At 31.7% G+C, this 21,283-nt stretch overlaps 1 protein-coding gene across 3 annotated transcripts; it reads right to left on the bottom strand.

The window, feature by feature from the left end:
- Positions 1–5,034: 5,034 nt before the first annotated feature.
- LOC105337972 (2'-5'-oligoadenylate synthase 1A) lies at positions 5,035–21,164 on the bottom strand. 3 transcript variants are annotated; one of them, XM_066072291.1, is made up of 6 exons: positions 13,444–13,600; positions 8,024–8,421; positions 7,722–7,824; positions 7,157–7,320; positions 6,438–6,628; positions 5,035–5,350 (listed from the first exon to the last, which is right to left on the bottom strand). In XM_066072291.1, the coding sequence occupies exons 2-6, from the start codon at positions 8,411–8,413 to the stop codon at positions 5,200–5,202; spliced, it is 999 nt and encodes a 332-aa protein (XP_065928363.1). In that variant the 5' UTR covers positions 8,414–8,421; positions 13,444–13,600; the 3' UTR covers positions 5,035–5,199. The 3 variants fall into 3 exon arrangements, with proteins under 3 accessions (XP_065928363.1, XP_065928362.1, XP_034331751.2); XM_066072290.1 differs by lacking the exon at positions 13,444–13,600 and adding an exon at positions 20,612–21,164 and having other exon boundaries at positions 5,040–5,350; positions 7,566–7,824; XM_034475860.2 differs by having other exon boundaries at positions 5,040–5,350; positions 7,566–7,824; positions 13,444–13,599.
- Between the last annotated feature and the right edge of the window lie 119 nt (positions 21,165–21,283).

The following is a 21,283-nucleotide window of genomic DNA, read 5'->3' as shown; positions in this document are numbered from 1 at the left end:
ATTTACTTAAAAAGATCTTAAAACTTATTAGGGACTCGCCCACCTTTCACCCACTAGGGCTTTGCCTGGCGACCTAATGGGGGCGTCGCTGTGTAATCCTATTCTAGAAAACTTTTCTTTTTATCAAGACTTTACTATATACAAAAACTGCCTCAACAGTTCAGCCGGGCTTTGTTTCAAAAAGGACATACGACTAATGGCCAAGTGTATAACTGCTCATTATTCATCAGCTATCAAACGTTTTAACTTAATTATAGTACGGTTTACTCGGATGATTTGAACTTGTTTTATCATAAATAAATAATTAATAAATTGCAAAGCATACAATTTGTTTGTTGAGGATCATTCATTGAGACTGGTATATTTTAAATGACTTTGCCATAGGCTCTTTACTTTAAAGAAAAAAAACAGACTCGTGTCCAGGCTATTCATGTACAAATTCATGTACATGTAAATACAATCATATTTAACAGCGAAGGCACATTTCATGGCCAAAACAGCGACATAACAGATAATTTATCGAGATGGCGCGAATTCATTTCTAAAACCTAGTTAATTTTGACTGCGGGTTACGAAAATTGCAGTTATGTCAAGATAAGGAATACTTCATGTAGCATTTGTTTGTGTTTCTCTCGATCTTTCATGCACTGTACTTTAAATCAAAACGAGAGATTACACATGTTGGATTTTTATGTGTTTCTCCAGGTGTTGCAAACTGCTTTTATATCACCATGCCACTACTTTATACAATAGAGATGTTTCACTATAATACAATCAATAGCCTTTTTGTATTACATATGTGATTATAAGAATTGTCGTGATCTTTTTGTCGATAATTTTTAGGTGAGTGTATATTAATAGTTTTCCAAAGTGTTCTTTATCACATCAAGAATTTAAGAAATCGAAGATGTGTATATGTCCGATTTGACAGAAGATTTTGAAAACTCTTGTTAACAGGTTTATTCTATGTGACGATAACCTTGACACAATTTATAAAAAAAAAACCAAATTTTTTTAAAAAGAATAACTTGCATAATTCCTAAAATTAACTCATTTTAATGTAAATTGTAAGTTATAATAGGTTTAATGCAATTTATATCCCTTGATGATTAGTTAAGAGATAAGAACCATCGATCTGAACACAATCCACCATTACGCTTTTTTAATACCGGATTCCGATATATATTGCCCCCCTCCCCTCCCTTACACCAAATGCTCTTGAACAGTATTGCAGTTTTGTTGTATTACAAATGAAAGTCCTATTAGGTACTGAAAAGACAGTCACTTATTATAACAATAGTTTATTTTTTATATCGTTGATTATGAATGTTTTTCCTGTTAAGAAATCTTTTATTCTTGGATAAATTGATCAATGGCTACCGAGGTTAAATACATGATTTTGTTCCATTCTGTTTAAGTTAATAAGAGTTATTTTCCTTGTCAGTTGCACGTAGCCATCAAGCAGATTTCGGTTTCAGTTCATTTTCAGTTCCATTTATCAACCTCATGGGTGACATCATTGTTGGATTCAAAGCATCTATGTAACATTTACTTAAAGGTAATATTTTTTCAGCGATTGATGCCATACCCATTTAAGTAGGCAATGGGCAATAAGCCGAAAACTATGAAGGTAAAACCGTAAACATTTAGTATAAAGCAATGTTGACATCCACTATGGATGATTCCAGAGTTGTCGAATTTTTTTATCACTATCAACCGTTTAGTCTGACACGGTAAAAAGTTCTGTCAGACCGGGCAAAGTACTGTCAGACCAGATACACGTGTTATTAAGAAATATGGTATCATATTTGGATGTAAATACGGGTAGATCACATAATCAAATTCCATAAGGCCAAAATGACTTTATGGAAGATTTGATCAACAACCAACCCGTATTAATATTCCTACATATATCCAAAAATGTTACCATAGCTTGGATTTCAAGAAGACCACTTGTGTCTTCGTTTTTCTGTCAAAATGGACTAGATTTTGTGACCTTTCACACTGTCATTGCCATTTACTTGATCTTCACATTTGTATTTCGATCTTGCTTTCTTTGGTGTTTTGTTCGGGCTACTAAATAAATGTAGATAGCATCGCAAAAAAAAAAACATCAAAAAAACAAATACAGAACTCGGGTTATTTTGTTTTTTCTGTAATGCTAGCTACATTTATATTGGCATGAAGCACAAAAGAAAGTACTCATTGTTTACTTAAACATTTAGAGTGAGACCTAAACTGTAAGAGTAAGCAATTGTCAGCAGTGAGTAGGCTGTAATTTCACGCTTATAGCAATTCTTTACTTATATAAATGGCAAACTTTCATAATTATTACATATACTTATGTTAAACTCACTTTTTGCTTTTACATGTACAGTACCGATCAGACCCAACTTAACAGAAAGTAAACCCCAACTAAACCCTGGCTTTACTTTCTGGGTTACCTCCGGATTTACTAGAGTGGACCCAGAGTAAACCCAAAGTATACCCAGAATGGAAACAGAGAGTAAACCCAGTCAGAAGTATACCCCCTGAAAACAAACGCTGTGTATTCGGAATATACAAGGGGCAGGAATGACAGGCAGTAGGATGTTAAGATAAAAGACGGGTCTGCTTCACACTTCAGTGCGTACAGTTGACCTCAAAAGCATTTTCCAAATAAATCCAAAGTAAACCCCGAGTGGACCTTTGGTGTTATGTTGGGTCTGATCGGTACTCTACTCATATACCAGATACAATTATCACATGTAGATAGCAAACATTATTGCAACAGTTGTCAATTCTATTTTAGGTCCAATGTAGAGAAAATCTTATAGATGCTGACCTTCTTGGTCACATTCAGGTGAATATAGCGTTCTATTTCTTCTAGATTAACTGATATCAGCCAATCAAAGAGCCCCGAATTAATCAATCATATAATTAAACGTTTTGTTTTTTAAGATTGTTAGATATCAGCCAATCAGACAGCTTGGAATTAACCATTTTTATGATAAATATTTACAAATTAAATACAATGTCAGTATAAATTATAGGAAAAGTGAGAAAATATACAAATGTTCAAAGAGGACAGACTTACTTTTAAAACTCAAGTTTAAATGAGCAGAGTTTTGTTAAGTCTTAAATTAAACATTAATTCACAAAAGGTTTTTTTCATAAAATCTACATGTAAAAACTATGTTTTAAGTATTTTTTGTTCTGATACATTTCGTCAGCTATATGATTCTTATTAAACAAGGCACAGAGTCTTTTATTAAGAAGAATACCTAACCAACTACCAATTTCTACAGTAAATTGGTAGTTTGACGTTCGAAATTTACCAAATATTTTTCGAAATTTTAATGGCAAAATACTTTTTAAAAGTGCGTTTTGATATCCCAAAGTTGATTTAAAAGTTTAAAAAGAATTTGTTGAACTATCAACCGACCATTTCTGTACAAACTGGTCTTTTAATCTTTGCTTGACAACATTAGTAATCCAGTTAACATTTACAATATATTGTTAATTCCAAAATTAGAAAATCCAGTTATCAAAAATAGAATGCAAAAAATAAATCAAGGAATTCTTTAGAAATTTACTATTATGTTGTGTCAACAGGTATTTGTACAATAATTTTTTGGGCCAGAGAACAATTTCGCCCAGTTTGAAACTTGAACAGTTCTAGAACAAATATTAACAGATAACGGAAACTTTTTCGTTTTTCGATAAAACCTTATATGATGAAGCACAACTTCATGTATCTAATTTGGATTTCAAAAATTTCTACAATTTCTACATTTCCATAACCCCATGTTTCATATCCATGTTAAAATACTGGCATTACAACTTTGATTATCAAAACGATCTATTTGACAGTTGACGGGTATATCAAATTGTGTTTTTTGCCTGATGACCCCATACATGGCCTTCTTTGCCTACTCACATTTTGTTTGTTAACGTATCCAAATAATTTTAAAATTTTAGTTTTTCCTTGTATAGTCTGTCACTTAAAGCTTAAGCAGATGATTGAAGTGCTGATTGCCAATTTTGGTTGAATTGATCAATTAGAACATTAATTACCTTAATTACATGTATTAACCACTTGGTATTTTGGTAAATTTTTTAGGCCAATACAAGAGAGTCAACAATGATTTAGTGTTGTTTTATACAGCCAAGCCAGTCAATTTTACCAATTTCTTTGTTTAATTGAAAGACCAAGCTGTATAACAGTTTGGAAAGTTTGGTTTCTTTTCCAGTCAGTAATTTTGACCAATATTCAATCATGCCTGTTTTTACTTGGATCTCTAAGGAATATCGACCAAGTTCCCCATATATCGTGAAATCTTGAGTTGATTTTTTTTAGTGGAGAAATTGTTTACAGAATTTGAGGTGAACCTTTCCTATAACAGTGATACTAAAAAAAACCAAATCTAACATCCATATAACAACTTTGGCTGAACATTTTTTTAAATTAATCAAGTTGACACTGTATTGAAAGGTTAAGCATTCTTCCTTTTTTTAAAAACATTGCATTTGTTGCTTTCTCAAATAGCTTTTTGCGACTTTAAAAGACCCTGATCTACTAAAAGTAACTCCTAAATAGTTAAAATAGGTCACAACTTCAAATTATTTTTTATTAATTTTTTATTATTATTATTATCGTCATATCGTATCTGTAAATTTCCGTCTTACTAGTCTTTTAATAAATATAGAAGTTATTAAATTCTTTAGTGATTTCTGCTAATAATAAAGTGTCATTTGGTACCAAATGGCAAATAGTTTATTTGTAAGAAATACATTCAGCTTTGTATGAAACATTCTAGATATAGTGGGTAAGCATTGAGCATTAGATGAAGTTAACAAATCGTGTAAACCATAAAAGTATATGGAAAATAAGAAAACTGTTATTATATGATAACTTTAACAGTATTTTTCACAAAATATTTAGATCCCACCTGTTAGTTTTCTTATTTGGGGCACAATTAGATAACTAAAGAGTCCTAAAAGTCGATAAACTTCTAAAATGAAATTAATGTTAAATCAATTAAGAAATTTAATATAAAAACGCATGAACAGAAGATGTGTTAACTTTGATGGTAATTTATTGTTGTAGTTAAGTGATACCGCATTAATTTATAAGTCAGACTATCTTTGTCTTGTTTACTATCAACAATCTAACATATAATTCATATTTTGAAACTCACATTGCAATAAAATGAAAATCTACACCCATTCATTCGATTCTGATAGTCCTCTGAATAATGGCGACTCCAAAAATTGCTTTGCTTTCTCAGCTACCATATTCCAACAATTGCAGGCGGTTTTCATCACGTTGTTAAAGGGATTTGCTGGATCCACCACGTAGTATGGGTCGCTAAAAATGATACTTTTATTTGAATAATTTATTTAATTAACGTAAAGGTTTTTATCTGCTCATCACACCAATTAATTTACCATTATTGGAAATTCGTGTTCTCAAAAATTTATTTTTATAGCTTTTTACTTTGATTATAATATTTCTTTTTAGCTGTAATTGATAAAAAAAATCAGCCTTAATTTTAGAATCTAAAAAATAAAAGGTGGAATTTTACATTAAATATAGAAAATTTCATATTTATTTTTTGAACCTCAAGCTTTAAGTTGAATTTCCCAGGCTTACGTTACAGTCACTTAAACTGAGATCAATGTTTCGAATTCTAATATTAAGAGAATTTTTAAACTTCTTTAAAACTGAGAATGATATTTACCAATTCTATATTTTACTTTAATAACATTGATGTGATATTCGTTGACATTTAAAATGTGCATGCTATTTTTTTAAAAAAAAAATTGAAAAATGCAAATATTATTACATGTGTACTGTAATTAATTAAATACTACCGATTTTTTTTTAAAAATAGGGGCACATACACCCATCAGCAATAATTGTATGCAAGAAAAAAAATAATAGAAATGACTTCATGCACAGTGCAACAATATTTTTTAAAATGCGCAAATCTTTACAGTGAAAAGAGAACTAGCAAGCTGTATTATAATATACTCTAACGACATGCACAGATTGACTTGTTATGTGTACACATGTTCAAATGATTAGTTAAAGAATCCTGAACAGTGCCATCTATACAGTAACATGTATCAAACTCTGTAAAAATTCTGCTTTCTTCATCAATTGTACTTCATACTTTACAATGCACTGACTTTGTTTAGTGTTTATTCTGTTGATTAGCAAAAAATCACTATTTTTTAATTTTCACAACTTTTGCGATTTATCATTTTCCCACAAAATTAAAGTGCACGTGAAGTACGTATGTAAAAAGAATGGATTAATAAATACGAATTTATGGTAAATTGGAATAGCGACAAATCGCACAAAACCATGAGAAAAAACACTTTAATTAGTTACTTGACACATTTCTGTTAACACAACAAACATCATAACATTAAAGAAACACTACACCCACCTGATATAGTTGAAATTGTAATTCACAGTCCATGCGTATTTCAGTCCTTCATAGTGAGCTATTGCATTCAAAACATTGTAAAATCCTATGCAAAGATTAAAGTTTTCTGGTTTCCCAGCATCTCCCCATTTCCCGATGACAATCAGTTCCAAAATGTAGGACGATGGCAATTTCTGTTTACCAGAACTTTCCTTAAACACAAAAGACATAATAAAGAGAAAAATAATATATTACTGAACCTCATGCCTTGCAACAATCGTTACTGTGTTCTGTCCAATATACATTTTGTAGATTTTCATAAAAACTAAATATGAAATAAGTATGTTGCAAAAAAATTTAAGATTTATAATGGGAAGAGTTGACATTTTTAAAAACTTTTATCCATTGGAATGTTTGGGGATTTCTCTCACAATAGTCCAACATTATCCTTAACCTCGGTGTACTTGCGATACTCCATTTCTTTGTTTGAGATGTGTAATTTTCTCCGTATCCATAGCCTTTACACCATTTTGTAGAAATCTCCAAAAATTATTTACACTTTTTAAGACGTTGTCTATTTTTTGACGTCATAATAACGACTTTGATACCATGGATTTATTCGTTAATATATATATATATATATATATATATATATATATATATATATATATATATATATATATATATATATATATATATATATATATATATATTGTAGTACAGTGATGAAACATAATTACTTGAAATTCTGTTTTTCTCCAGTATTTCAACAACCGAATTAGGGTCTTAACTTTTGTTGGAACTCCAGAGACGAATTCAATTTGGAGTGGAGCGAGAGCTGCGGAGTAATATTCTCTGTTTTTATGTAGAGACTCCATTTCTGCATATATGTATTGCTTTGTATCTTTAATTTATAATTAAAAAAATTATTATTAGATTGATCTTGAGTACAAATATGGCAACTGAAGGGTAAAAAGTGTCTATACATAACCTTCATTACTTTTGCAGTTATTGTTTTCCAAAGAAAGAATACTTTACGATTATAATACATACACCTTTAATAAAAAACAAATATGCAAATTATCTATTTTCATTAATATAGGCAACAAAGAAATATATATTGAGCTTATTTCATAAAATGTCTCATACTTTTTGCAAGGATATCTACACTTGGAAGTATGTCGGCACTGTGATCATGGCCATGACAGGAAAAAGACACCTGTACTGCATGATATGTTGTATCTACAACGTAGCATTTGGGGTGTTTTTTAAGGTAGACTTTCATTTGATTCAAAATATCCTCACTATGTTTTAGAAAATCCGACATGGTACTTAGCTTTGCCAAAAATACAACAAGATCAGCGTCAGACTTCCCCTTTACTGCCGTTCCTTTTCCTAGTGACCCACACTACAAAACATCAAAATATATGTACTGCCATAAGCTTAAACATTGAATTCAATTTGACATAGGTCATTGTTACCCAGAATATTTAGACTATACAGCATTTTGCACTTGAAGATCGCTCACGAGGTGATATATTTCTCTGCTCCATTTCTCGATTATATAAAGTAATCAGTATGAATGCATATTAGTAAAAACAAAATACCTTTCTTATTTCCGATGGCCTTAGTTTTTTTGGAAAGCTGTTAAGCATGAACTTACAGAGCTGATCGACCATGGCATTACACTTCTTGTTATAAGTCTTATCAGGTTCAATTTCCTTGCGGACAAACAAGTTCAGTTCATCAGCTGTAATAGAACTCAGAGAAGTAGTGGAAGCAGACAAACCAAATCTTGGAAGCGATCCTGGGGAGGAGTATTCAAAGACATTTGATGTTGCAGCTATTAGAATTCCATCTTGATGACGTTTACTTTCGTCGTGATATTTCTTATCTCGAGGAAGCAGAAATCGACGTTGAGGGACACATGTGTCGCAAACGTATGGAAACTGGTCTGGATTCCGTCTTCGATATTTGAATGAGTATTGTCTCGGCATTTCTATGTCTAAAATTCAAAATTTAATGGTATCAAAGAGGCTGGCTTTTAATTAATATATCTTTTTATTTTTTTCACGTCAAAATGCCTTCCTCGGTATTATTTATAAGCAGTTATAATATATTTATAAAATATAATAAATTTTGAATACGATTTAGAAAAATGAAAATTTGTTATTATTAATTTCAATTGATTATTTTAAATGAATCTACAAAGGCGTCTGATATAAGTATATACTAAACCTCTTAAATTCTGATTATTTTCTATGATATAAGAAATATACTTTGTTTATTACATGCATAAATTAAATGATGTAACCAGTTTATACTTATGAAGGGTCTAAGTAATAGGCCTGCTATTGAAGAGTCTATAGAATTTATTCATCGATACGAAGCCCATTTCTTAAATGCGACAAAGTGTAATATGGTTATAATAATCAAAATATCTAATTATAAAGACGAGGTTGACAGTGAATCATTATAAATTAGCTCTGCTAAAAATAGGAAATGCACTGTTTATTATTTATTATATCTTTCTGGTAGATGTACTTGTAGTATGTTTACCTCCCGTGCCCGTGTGAAAGGACTTACGCACGTTTTAAGATGAAATTTTATATCTTGTTTTTTTTTATATATACGAGGGTTGTCCCAACATAGCGTAGACAAGTGGCGTTGTTCAGTTAATCGAAGACAAAGGAAGATGAAATTTGTGCCACAAAGGGTTCAAGAAATTTGCATTCAAATAATGTTTTAAAATCAAATATTGTTTGAAATTAAATTAGTGAAATGAAAGCATGTTAGATCAGAAATTCGACATGCGGCGCAATGTCAAAAACAAAAAGTTAAAATCAACGTAATGAAATAAAAATTGCGAGGAAAAGTACTTTTTGAATGAAAAAATTCAAATAAAACATACATTGATATTTGATAATAATTCTATTAGTTACTTAGAAAATGTTTTGGCTATAACAAAACCTTTAAATATTTTATAGCGCGTTTTGTGACAAGTTGAAAAGTTAACTCGTAATAAAATGACGATGTCAGCGTTTAAGGCGGCGCAGTAGTAACTAATACAATTTTGTAAAGACCATGAAATAAATCCTAAGCGACTTTTGAAGTAAACGAAATTAACAAAATCGATTAAAAATGCGTTTTGTGAATAAATAGTTAAACAACATTAAAAATATTTGAACAAATATGATGACAATAAGTGGAAAAAAGAAACCCCAAACGATATCAATGCTGAACACACATTTCGGCAAGACGGACGTTAGACAACAAGTAATACAGGGCAAGTTTGGAGCCGACAGATCGTTTGTACTAAGAAAATATTAAAAGAACAAACAAAACTAGAAATACATGTTGAATGCGTACTCAGGTTACTTTTTCAAAGATAATATAGATATATAAGACTTTTTCGGAAATAAAACGTAAATGTTATCGTAAACGATGTGGAGGGTTTAGCAACAACGTAAAACTGGAAATTTTCGACGTCGCACATTGCGCCGCCTGACAAAACTTGTTGTTACTAATTATTCATTTTCTCGAGAAATAAATAAAGTACAGATTTGAATTTTTCAGTATTGTTTGCCAAAGCGTCATTGAAGAAAAACATAGAAGTCTAATGAAATTGCAGTGAACAGATTATAAATTATGTGTCCTGTCTACGCTATTTTGGGACAACCCTCGTATATATATAAAAAAGTTAATTTTGGAATTTGAACGATTGTCCAAAATTTGAATGTTCGAAGCTCAGTTATAAACAAGATACAGCGGTCACAATAAATTGTGATATAAACAAAGAGCTTTTCATTAGTATGTTTTGAAAATGACTCACAAGAAAATCAAATCCTAGATTGTATCAAATTCCATCTCGTAAACAAAATGAGTCTCGGCAAACAATTTGATTCCTACGGAAGCGTATTAATTGGGACTTACACTTGTACATATACAAAGTATTATTCCCTCTATTTCGTAAAATAATTGATTGCATTTCATACTTTGTTGAAACGGAAAGGACTGAATGCCCAGTTTATTGATTGGTCGAAAAGTTAATCGACCTCAGAAAAATCACGGACTGCACAAGATAATCATGATGATTCCTGTAGAAGACGTTTTTGCTGCTTCTTCAAGCTAAGGTACTAATGTACGTTAAGTTATTCTACGTATTTTTTCAAGCAATTTATTGATTTGTTAAAAGAAATATGTAAAATAAAACAATAAAATGCTTTCTTTGTACAAGTACTACGAAGTTGCCTTTACGAAATGCTTGAAATTCTGATAGACGACATCTATGAAGTTTTTGGAGACCAGGCCCCGAGGTTATAAAACTTTTTCCATACTCATACTCTAACCCGTACTCCGTACTCCGAGTATGTGCTCCACTGAGTACGGTTCTAAAAACCGAGGTTATAAAAGTTTTGGAGTACGTTCTCCGCTGAGCACTATTTGGAGCATGCTCCAAAAGCCGATCGATGAAATTTTACGTCTCTGAAGAAAGACAGAGAGCGGTAATTCATGTAAATAGTCCTGGCATGTAGGCAAACTGTACATGTATTCAGATTAATTATTTATCAACAAAATGTAACACATTATTTACATGTACATTTTACCTTCTTCATCTGCAAGCATGGAGATGTGTCTGCATCTATAACTTATGAATTTTTGAGCAACAAAGACGATAAATCCAGTGTAATTGGTAAAATTATCAACAAATTGTGTTTATGTCAAATGTCTCTCTCTCTCTCTCTCTCCCTCTCTCTCTCTCTCTCTCTCTCTCTTGAGTTCTTAAGAACTAACCTACATTTTCACTATAATCAAAAAGGGACCAATCAAGTACATCTGATTGAAATTGATTAATAACGATACATGTACATTGATTTCTTTGTTTTAAATGATGGGGTGTATGGGTCGTATTTGACTAAAAACAGAATTCTTGAAAAGTCGAGCTATTCAACGATAGTATTTTGTACGTAGGTTTACATGTATATGTGCATTAATTAATGAAGCAAACTATCGAAAAGTTATTTTGATAAACTTGGTTGCAGTTCGCCCTTACTCTTAAATTCATCTCCATTATATCTAGATATGTCATTAATAAAATGGTAAAAACTTTCCATTTTAATTCATATACATGTAAATATGATTAAATTATTGCATATAATACAGCAACGTTACAATATGAACAATATTATTTAGATTTAGATTTAGATTAAATGCCTTGAGTACGACTTTGAGAAAGCTCCAAAGCTTACTCAGAAAATCGCCGTTTTGTACTCAGCCGGAGAACGAGTATGAGTATGAAAAAGTTTTATAACCTCGATACCTTGAATACGAGTACGATTTTGAGCACGAAGTACGACTTGGAGTACGATATCGTACTCAAGAAAGTTTTATAACCTCGGGGCCAGGCTCCGAGGATATAAAACTTTTTCCATACTCGTACTCCAACTTGTACTCCATACTCCGAGTATGTGCTTCACTGAGTACGGTTCTAAAAACCGAGGTTATAAAAGTTTTGGAGTACGTTCTCCGCTGAGCACTATTTGGAGTATGCTCCAAAAGCCGATCGATGAAATTTTACGTCTCTGGAGTAAGACAGAGAGCGGTAATTCATGTAAATAGTCCTGGCATGTAGGCAAACTGTACATGTATTCAAATTAATTATTTATCAACAAAATATAACACATTATTTACATGTACATATTAATTTCTTCATCTGCAAGCATGGAGATGTGTCTGCTTCTACAACTTCTGAATTTTTTTTAGTAACAAAGACGATAAATCCAGTGTAATTGGTAAAATTATCAACAAATTGTGTTTATGTCAAATTATGTCAAATGAATATAAAAGAAAGAAATAGGAATATACACGGATATGAAAAGGGTATTTCAACATAGAATTTAGTTCGATATATCTTAAGTTTTCCTAGCTTTTTAACGATTTTGATATTTTACATGCCAGGAAAAGGTAAGAAACGACGCCAATACAAAACTGGAAAGTCACTGCCCCAAGTGGATATATCTTAAGATATTTAGTGAGCATTTCCTGTATTAGGAAAAACAGGGAAGAGTTTAATTCAAAAATAGAAACATATACTTTGGAAAATCACAAAAATACTGAGAAGATCCGTTTATTTTTACACTCATATAGTATACACTAAGGAAATTATATGGGTGTTCCAATTTAATTGCAACATACTATGTTTGCCTTAATTCTTGTGAGAAAAAACATCTAATACAGTGTATCTTGAAGGGGTGGCGTGGGGTGGGGGTTGGAATTGCATCAATGAACATATGCCAAAAGCCAAGAACACACGTAAAGTTTCTCATTTTTATTATTTTAGGAATGTGCACGAGAAATTAAGAAAACTCACTAACTGAAATATTTTTGAAATTTCCAATTTGAGGACCACGTTAAACCGAAACAACGTGTTCAAAGAAATTGTGTGCTAAAGTTGCTTTTTGTGGGGTTTTATTGATGGTTCAAGTTTTTCTCATTTAGTCAAGGCTTGACAATGTGTGTTTAGAATTTATACATACACGTACTGTGTCATTTTTAATCTTGTGTAACGTCATTTGATATTTTTGAGCAAGCCTTTTCCTATTCATCTTTAAAACTCGAAATAAATGTGTTAATTTTGATGCATTAAATTAACGATTAAATGTCTTGAGTACGACTTTGAGAAAGCTTCATAGCTTACTCAGAAAATCGCCGTTTTGTACTCAGCTGGAGTACGAGTATGAGTATGAAAAAGTTTATAACCTCGATACCTTGAGTACGAGTACGGTTTGGAGCACGGAGTGCGATTTGGAGTACGAGATCGTACTCAAGAAAGTTTTATAACCTCGGGGCCAGACGATTAGAGTTGGGAACGAAAACGACCGAATAATTATGTTTATTCATGTGAAATATAAAACAACGTTATGTATTGGAGATTTTTGCACTGAAAATCATCATTATCAAATGTACATGTACTTTTGAATTTATATAACATTTCTATGAAACATTATTATATAAGACTAGTACTCACCTCAAAATTCAAATTGCGCCAGCCTTTTTTATTCAACAGAGTACGATAACCTTTCACATAATAACCCGGAAGTGACCTACCCTTCGAGATAGTTCTCCTCTCCTGTGTTAACCTTATACCACCTGTATTTATTGATCGGTGGTTGAAGGATTTTCAGAAAATGTTTAGTACACTCTAAATGGCTTTTTTATCTTCTCGTAACATGCATTTCGACGGTCGAGTTTTAAACGTTTGTAAGATAACGAAACAAAAATATCAACAGATAAATATAATTGCATCTTTATTTTAAAATTAATCAAAAAGAGAACATATAACTAATAAATCATCTTCAACGTGTATAATTTTGTTCAATAGGTTGTGTACACATAGTTATCAGAGTTTTATCATTAAAGATTAGTTAAAATTTGTTAGGACTAGGATTGAAACACATCACACAGTAAGGAAACGTGCGTGTAATGAAGAATGTCAAAGACAGAACGATATAAGCATATGATATATCAAAACATGTATATTTGCCTCTAAAAGCTCTGATTATAACAATGTTTCCTACATAAATTAATTAATTAAATGAGTGAATATTTATATTTACTGTAAAGCTGTAAACAATATAATTATAATAGGTTTTAAATCATCCTAAAAACTTTTTATAAATTTAAAACATAAGAGTTGAGCAACAACTTCAAAAAAAATTGAAAATTATTCTTATTCACATGTTTGTTGTGAAGTAAAGGAAGCAAGAACTCATCCATACATTTTCTGAGCACTAAATAAGGAAACTAACATGAGCCCTGTTGGACTTCAAGTAACCTTTATATTTCAATGTATATATTAAACTTATAATGTATATAGGGCTCTGTAAAAATTATCTAATCTATCGTCCTCTTTTACATGAACACTAGATTTTGACCCGTGCGTACACGGGTTGACATGGCATATGATATCGGACATTTACGAAATAGATACATCGACACACCGTATATTGTTGACATTTGCATTACCAAGCTTTAAGCCTACAATAATGCTATTAATTTCACTACATTCTGCTGAGTTGGAATAATATAATCTGTGACTGCCTCCCATATACCCGTAATGTAGCAGAAAATCGCACAATCGCTCGAAAACTAATTTGGAGAAAATTAATAAAGTTGCATTGAATATAACAGACAAATTGTTCATAACAAACCATGTTGAAGCTGTAAATACCTTTCTTCGAAAAGTTTAATTTTATAATAATTATTGCATAATTCAACATTTCTTCAACAACGTTTTTTACACACCATGTTGACAATCAAAACTCCCGGGATTTTTTTCTTATAGTAAATGCACTGTGTTAGAGTTGTCACCCGTATTTTCTTTGATGAACAGAAAAAAAAATTCTAATTAAAATTTATACGCATTTGTTTTATCGTGTCTGAGTTTATCTATGCAAATGTGATATTGTGGAAACATAAAATAAAGAGCCTCCCGTGATTTACCGTGAATATAATGCGCATGCGCAAAATTGTAAAATCCAAAAAATTCAGATGATTTCCGGAATTTTTTGAGGAATTTTCGTTGATTATTGATTAGCGAAGCTTGATTGAGAAAAAATAAAAACAAATTGGTAATCTTCAAGAACCTATGATGTTTAGAATATATAAAACAAAAGACAGTACTCTTCCGATTAATTGGTATTAAAGCTAAAAAATTCGAGTCTATTATTTTAATATAGTAGTATAGATATTATAAATGCACTTGTTTGGTTAATGCATACGTAAACAAACATATCTTGAAGATTACTTTTAACATCTCTCTTCAATATTGAACACTGCAAAAGTTTCTTAAAGAGGGTAATTCAAATCACTTTTTTTTTCAATGTGTTGAACAGAAATGATATATCATATGCAAAGGAGACACAAACACCCCATCAAAAATAAAGACGTCAAGGTATCGAGCTTTATTTCGCTGGAAAGATCTGACGAGTGCATTGAACGAACAAAAAATAACAGCTTTTATTCTATAAAACATTTTTTGTCTTTAAAGATGAAAAATGACAATAACAAACCGTCAACCATCTTAAAAATCATAAAGCGAAATACGCATTTAAAGCAGAGCAACACGGTACTCTGAAAAGATAGACGTAGGTAGGACCAGGTGCCAAGGATGAGTAAGCACCCCTTGCCGCCTGGTCGCACCCGCCGTGTGCTCATTTTCAAGATCGTGGAAAACAGAAGAAAAGATAGTCAGTCCGATGTATAAATAATGGTCTAACAAGTATGAAAAATGTCTGTCGGCATGTGTCCTAATGAAACATTGTACTTACTGACAAGGTCATTGTATCGACCGTAGATATTGCGTAAAGATGATTTTATTCGATGTTCTTGATATTCTTGTCTTCACAACTTGTTGGTAAGTAGCATGCCTTGTTTAATAAATTATTGGTACGTAGAGCATGTTCTTGCGTAACGATTAAGGTGAAAGACATAAACCCCATAAGCAGGTGATGATGGTACATTGCTAATCAAAATCATATAGTTTGTCATATAATGTTTTTACCATTTACGTCTTTTTCTAGTAAAACATCTAAATATTAAACAGATGTCGGAATCTATGGTATTTTTTATTTCAAGATCACTAGGATATACATGTATTGTGTTAACATAAAAGTGAAAGTTATCGTTGTAAATGGATAAAGCGTCATCAATATATCAAAATGTACAGTTGAAGGCCATATCTAGAGCTTTATTCTTTTCTTGCACAAGCTTTTGAATGAATTCTGCTTCATAAGAAAATAAAAATAAGTCAGCCAATAGAGGAGCACAATTTGTGCCCGTGGGAATTCCGACCGATTGTTGGAAAATAAACTACATAGATGTTGTCTATCACAAATATAAGCATCTTCTTTTAATGTCAACTTCAGAGTAATTGTTTGAGCAATCATAATGGCTTTTAATAGAATAGATTTTAAGATTTCCAATGACAAGGTGAGAAAATATACGAATTCGATTTTTATTAAAGAAACAAATGTCGATGATATCAAAAAGCCTTGATTGTAATTGGTCGTAGGGAATGGTTGTAAAAAGCGTTGAAAAATCGTACGTTTTGATGTTATTGATTTTGGTAAGACTTTGTGACCCCAAGTTTTCTAATAATTCTTTAGAGTTCTTAAGTATTTATATCTGACTCGTACCGCATCTGGTGTTTATTAGTTATAGTGCTCTTGAAAAGTGACACCTTATTATACTGGGCGACGCGTCTTCCAGTGTGGTAGTGTATTATGTCTTACTGCGCATCTAAGGGGAATTACCAAACGACAAGTATCCTCGCAAACAGACTGTCCACCAGCAGAAAGACATATTCGGTGGTTAAAATTAAAAATGGCAGTAACAAAATGTCTACCATGAAAAAAATCAATGAAGCGAAATACAGTTTAAAGCAGAGCAACACGGACTTCTAAAATTATAGAGGTAGGATCAGGTGCCTAAAAAGAGTAAGTATCAAGTAAGATCCAATACTTAAGACACTGAATTGTTATATACCAATAACAACCAACAAAAGGCTTGACCAATTACTAGAGTTGTAATAACAGTATTTGTGCTTTGCAAACGCAGATGATTCAAATTTTCAATATTGCATTTTAAATGTCATTCTAAAACCACATTTCAAAGCTATCATCATTTTAATGCTTCAATTTAACCTACATTTTTATAATGAAGGGAGAACATCCTTTTTAAAGATTACGCGACGATAACTAATTATATAGATAGAGACTCGTCAAAAGATATGAGGAGAACTGCTTAAAGTAATAAAAAACAGTAGAGCTAAGAGTAGCGACTTACAAAGTATTTGGTTTTTTCATTTGTATTACCGATGAGTGGATCAAAATACTAAACCAAAAACCTAGTTTAAGAATAAAATTTGTTCTGTATGTAAATTGAAATGTTTATATTGAAAACTTATTAATAACTTTTAAAGTCAAATTGATATTAATCAATGTGTTGTATGAAAGTTCCCTTAAAAATAATGAAAATATATTTGATATGGATTGTATGGAATTTCAAGGGCAACCTCATAAAACTTTATTGTATCCGTAAATTTTCTACATCCAAGCAAGCTTATCTGTAAGAGACATGAAATCCTTAAAATAACTTAAATCAAAAGAATTTTTTAAGCAAGAAGTGGTTAATTGAGAACCGACCATCGATGCAAGTTAAGTAAAGTTAGAGCTATTACACACTTGGTTATATTTTAACCGGACACCGCCAAGGGTATTGCATAAGCCTCTCCCCCTTCCGACATGTTCTCTGTGAGCTAAATATATATCAATGAACTTCACAGAAATCAATTTGTAGTTGTTAGGAGTTAAAAAGGTTTCTTTAAAATCTACAATCATTACTTTATAAAAATGTGTGATTGCACTAGAAAACAAAACCTAATCAAAAGCTCGGTTAAACACGAAATATTATTGATAATCTCTCACCGTTTTAACGTAGAACCACCATATAATCACTTTTTTTATTTATCATTATCACAGCTAACCCGTCATTATGACAACAAGATAATAACTGACCATATTACCAATATTTGCAAAACAGTTAAATTAATCAAATGAATAAAGAATCATCCGAGGACAATTAGAACCAACATCTTGCAGTGAATTGATTGGAATTGGGTGGGGGTGATGCTGCGTATTTAGTCTTCCGTTTAAATCAGGTGGGAAAAGACCTCTTACAAATAATATCAACGTCATTTGTGAATAAAAGAATAAAAAAGACTGCGAGTAGAAAGGTTTTATCCATTGAAGTGGGACGTATGTTCTGTTTTTAATTTTCTCGCTGGTTTGTTTTTCTTCCAATTTGCAAGTTTTCTTGAATGAATTCGTAGCACTTCCTCTTGTTCCATGAACACGTGTTTGCTTTTGATTATGATCGACAGAATGATTCACGTAGCACTGAAACAATTACTAGGGCTGCGTTCAAGATTGTAGCTGCTAACCTAACCGTGAGGTCGTATATATGTAGGTCTATTGAACGAACGGCTAGGTTAGCCGCTAGGTCTCAGATTTGAAGTTGGAAATATTCAACTAAATACTAATTTCATCGACAGTATTTGTTAATTTCAAGCGGAAATATACATATTAAAATTCATTTTCACTTAAAGGATGAATAAAATATCACTAAATGAATAGATTTCATGATTGGTAAAAAATTTGAAACTAAGGTGGCCATCATGAATTCGATGGTAAGCATAAAATATTTAGACTACGAATATCTACGTAGCGGCTAGGATAACTTATCGTTCAACTACGTAGCCCTACGTAGCAGCTACGATCTTGAACGCAGCCCAGTAGTATTTCAACTTCTTAAGTCTACTGTTATATTTGTGTGTCTGTGTGTGTGTGTGTGGGGGGGGGGGATAAATGACAATTCTGTTGTTTTCATGGAGCTTTGGAAACCTGGAAACTGGAGCCTCAATGCACTGAAAAGGAGGCGTGCTGTCCTTTGAATATTGGTATTAAGAGGGAATACGGAACCAGCCTAATCTCCTCAATGAATAATAGAAAAAAAAGTTGCAGCTCATGAAGGCGTTGATGAATAATGCTGCCACCACACGATGAAATTATGTCATTCAGGAAAGTTAAAATGGTACTGAATGATATGCCATTCGGTTGCCTTTCCAGACCCTTAGTTATCCTTTAGTTAACGAAGGATGAATTTTCATCAAGTGCATCTTATAAGGGTGACAAATGAACACTCCATTACACTGCTAGCTTAGCACATACTTAAATATATATGTATTCCTTCCAATTGCCCAACGTATAATAGAGCCGAAGGCAGGGACTACTCATTCTTTATTGACCTGTCATTATCTAAGAGATATGAATGCAATGAACGCATTGACACCTGTCCGACTTCATCCTGGACTGTATATTTCAGTTGAAACAACATCAGTTTTACTTTTACACAGCAAGGATGATCTTGGGAAAATAAATTTTACCAGTGTGACAGTTTATGAATATGAATGAACTCCTTTAAGCGAATTAAAAGAAAGGACATCAATGTTTGACAGCTTGTTTTAATGAGCAAACTAGATAGTAACATCCCATCAGATCAAAAATCAAATTTTTTTTTAAACTAACAATACTAGTCACTACATGTACCTTTCTCAGTTTACCACAAAGTGATGCTTTTTTTCCCAAATGATCATTGTTCCTTGAAATGAGAACATCAAAGTTTTAAAAAGGAGGGTTGTAATTTGTTCTTTTCACAACACATCACATGTTTTACCGGTATACTCGAGTGTATTATTCTAATGGGACTTGACTATGGCATTGTGCTTTGTACTCCTCAATATTTATTGGACATGTTTGGGGTTTTTTTCACGTCCTTGGTGGTTTATTAATTTTCATGAAATCGTTTGAAGAAGAGTAAATATCGCCCAATCTCATAAACATTCCTACACATACTTTTTGAAGAAACAAATTTACGAAAGCATGAAAAGAAACCATTACAATTTGATTTCTTTTTTGAACAGTAAAATGTCTCAAAATGTGACTTTTTAAAAAACACGATCGTGCTACAGAGTAACTGTAAAACATGTAAAACCCACTCAGAGAACTAATCAGAGTGGTGTCAACCTACAGAGATGATATATCGTTAAAACGTAATTGCAAATGCATGAAAAAAATAGAAACGAGTGACTTCATGTTATTTTAAAATGTATTTTTTTCCTTTGAATGAAATACATACAAAAGCACTAAAACGTTTGGTTTGAGTAATTTAATAAAAACGCAATCAGAATAAAAAGAACCAGAAATAGAGCAGGAAACAGAACGAAATTTTCCGGCCGGGAAATATATATATATATATATATATATATATATATATATATATATATATATATATATATATATATATATATATATATATATATATAGTATTCAAATTCTATGATACATAACACATAACTGCTTAATTGTGTTTAATATTGCAATGGAACAATTGGATCAATATTGCATATATAATGAACGTTTACTAAGAACAGCAAACAAATTGTATATTAAGCACATTTTTTATTGAGAGAGAGAGAGAGAGAGAGAGAGAGAGAGAGAGAGAGAGAGAGAGCACTCTAGAGTGAGTTAATCACAGGGGTCAAAATTTCCCAGTTGTATTGAACTTATTCATCTTACTTGAAGTTCTTTCTTTTGCACAGAATTGGAATGCAATATATTTTTAATAGTTTTTTGGAAAGCCCTTAGGCACGTGCGCGCGGATCTAGCGACCAAGAAATCAAATTGGTGTGGCCAAACTGAAAAAAAAGTCAAAACGTTGTTTAGTAATGGTTAAATTTGAGAAGCTTTACATGATTAAGATTTACTTTACAATGAATTATTAGGTCGAAGACAATGTTAACAATTGACTATTTAGGTTTCTAAAATCACAAAATTAATAAGGGGCTCGCCCACTAGTGCTTTCCCTGGCGACTGTACGGTGGCGTCGTTGTGTTATCCTATTCTAAAATATTTCTTCTTATTGAAACGGTAGTATAACATAGAACTGCTTTAAGAGTTAGTCCGCGCCTTGTTATGCAAAATAACATACGACTCATGGCGAAGTGTATAAATGCTCATTATTTATACGCTATCAAACTTTTTAACTTAATTATTGTAAAACTTACTCAGAAGATGTGCAATTGTTGGATTATGAAGAAAAAACAATTAAAGGCAATGCATTAGGCTAAATTTGTTTTTTTTTTCTTTTGCTACCATATATATAACTCTTTTGCAAAATATTCTGCTATATATTATTTTTTTCATACCAAGTAGAATTGTAAAAGAGTTTCAATAAAATGTTTTTAAAAA

The sequence above is a fragment of the Magallana gigas genome, chromosome 9 (genome assembly GCF_963853765.1).
Source record: "Magallana gigas chromosome 9, xbMagGiga1.1, whole genome shotgun sequence".
Taxonomy (NCBI): domain Eukaryota; kingdom Metazoa; phylum Mollusca; class Bivalvia; order Ostreida; family Ostreidae; genus Magallana; species Magallana gigas.
This window is presented reverse-complemented; position numbering and strand designations above follow the sequence as displayed.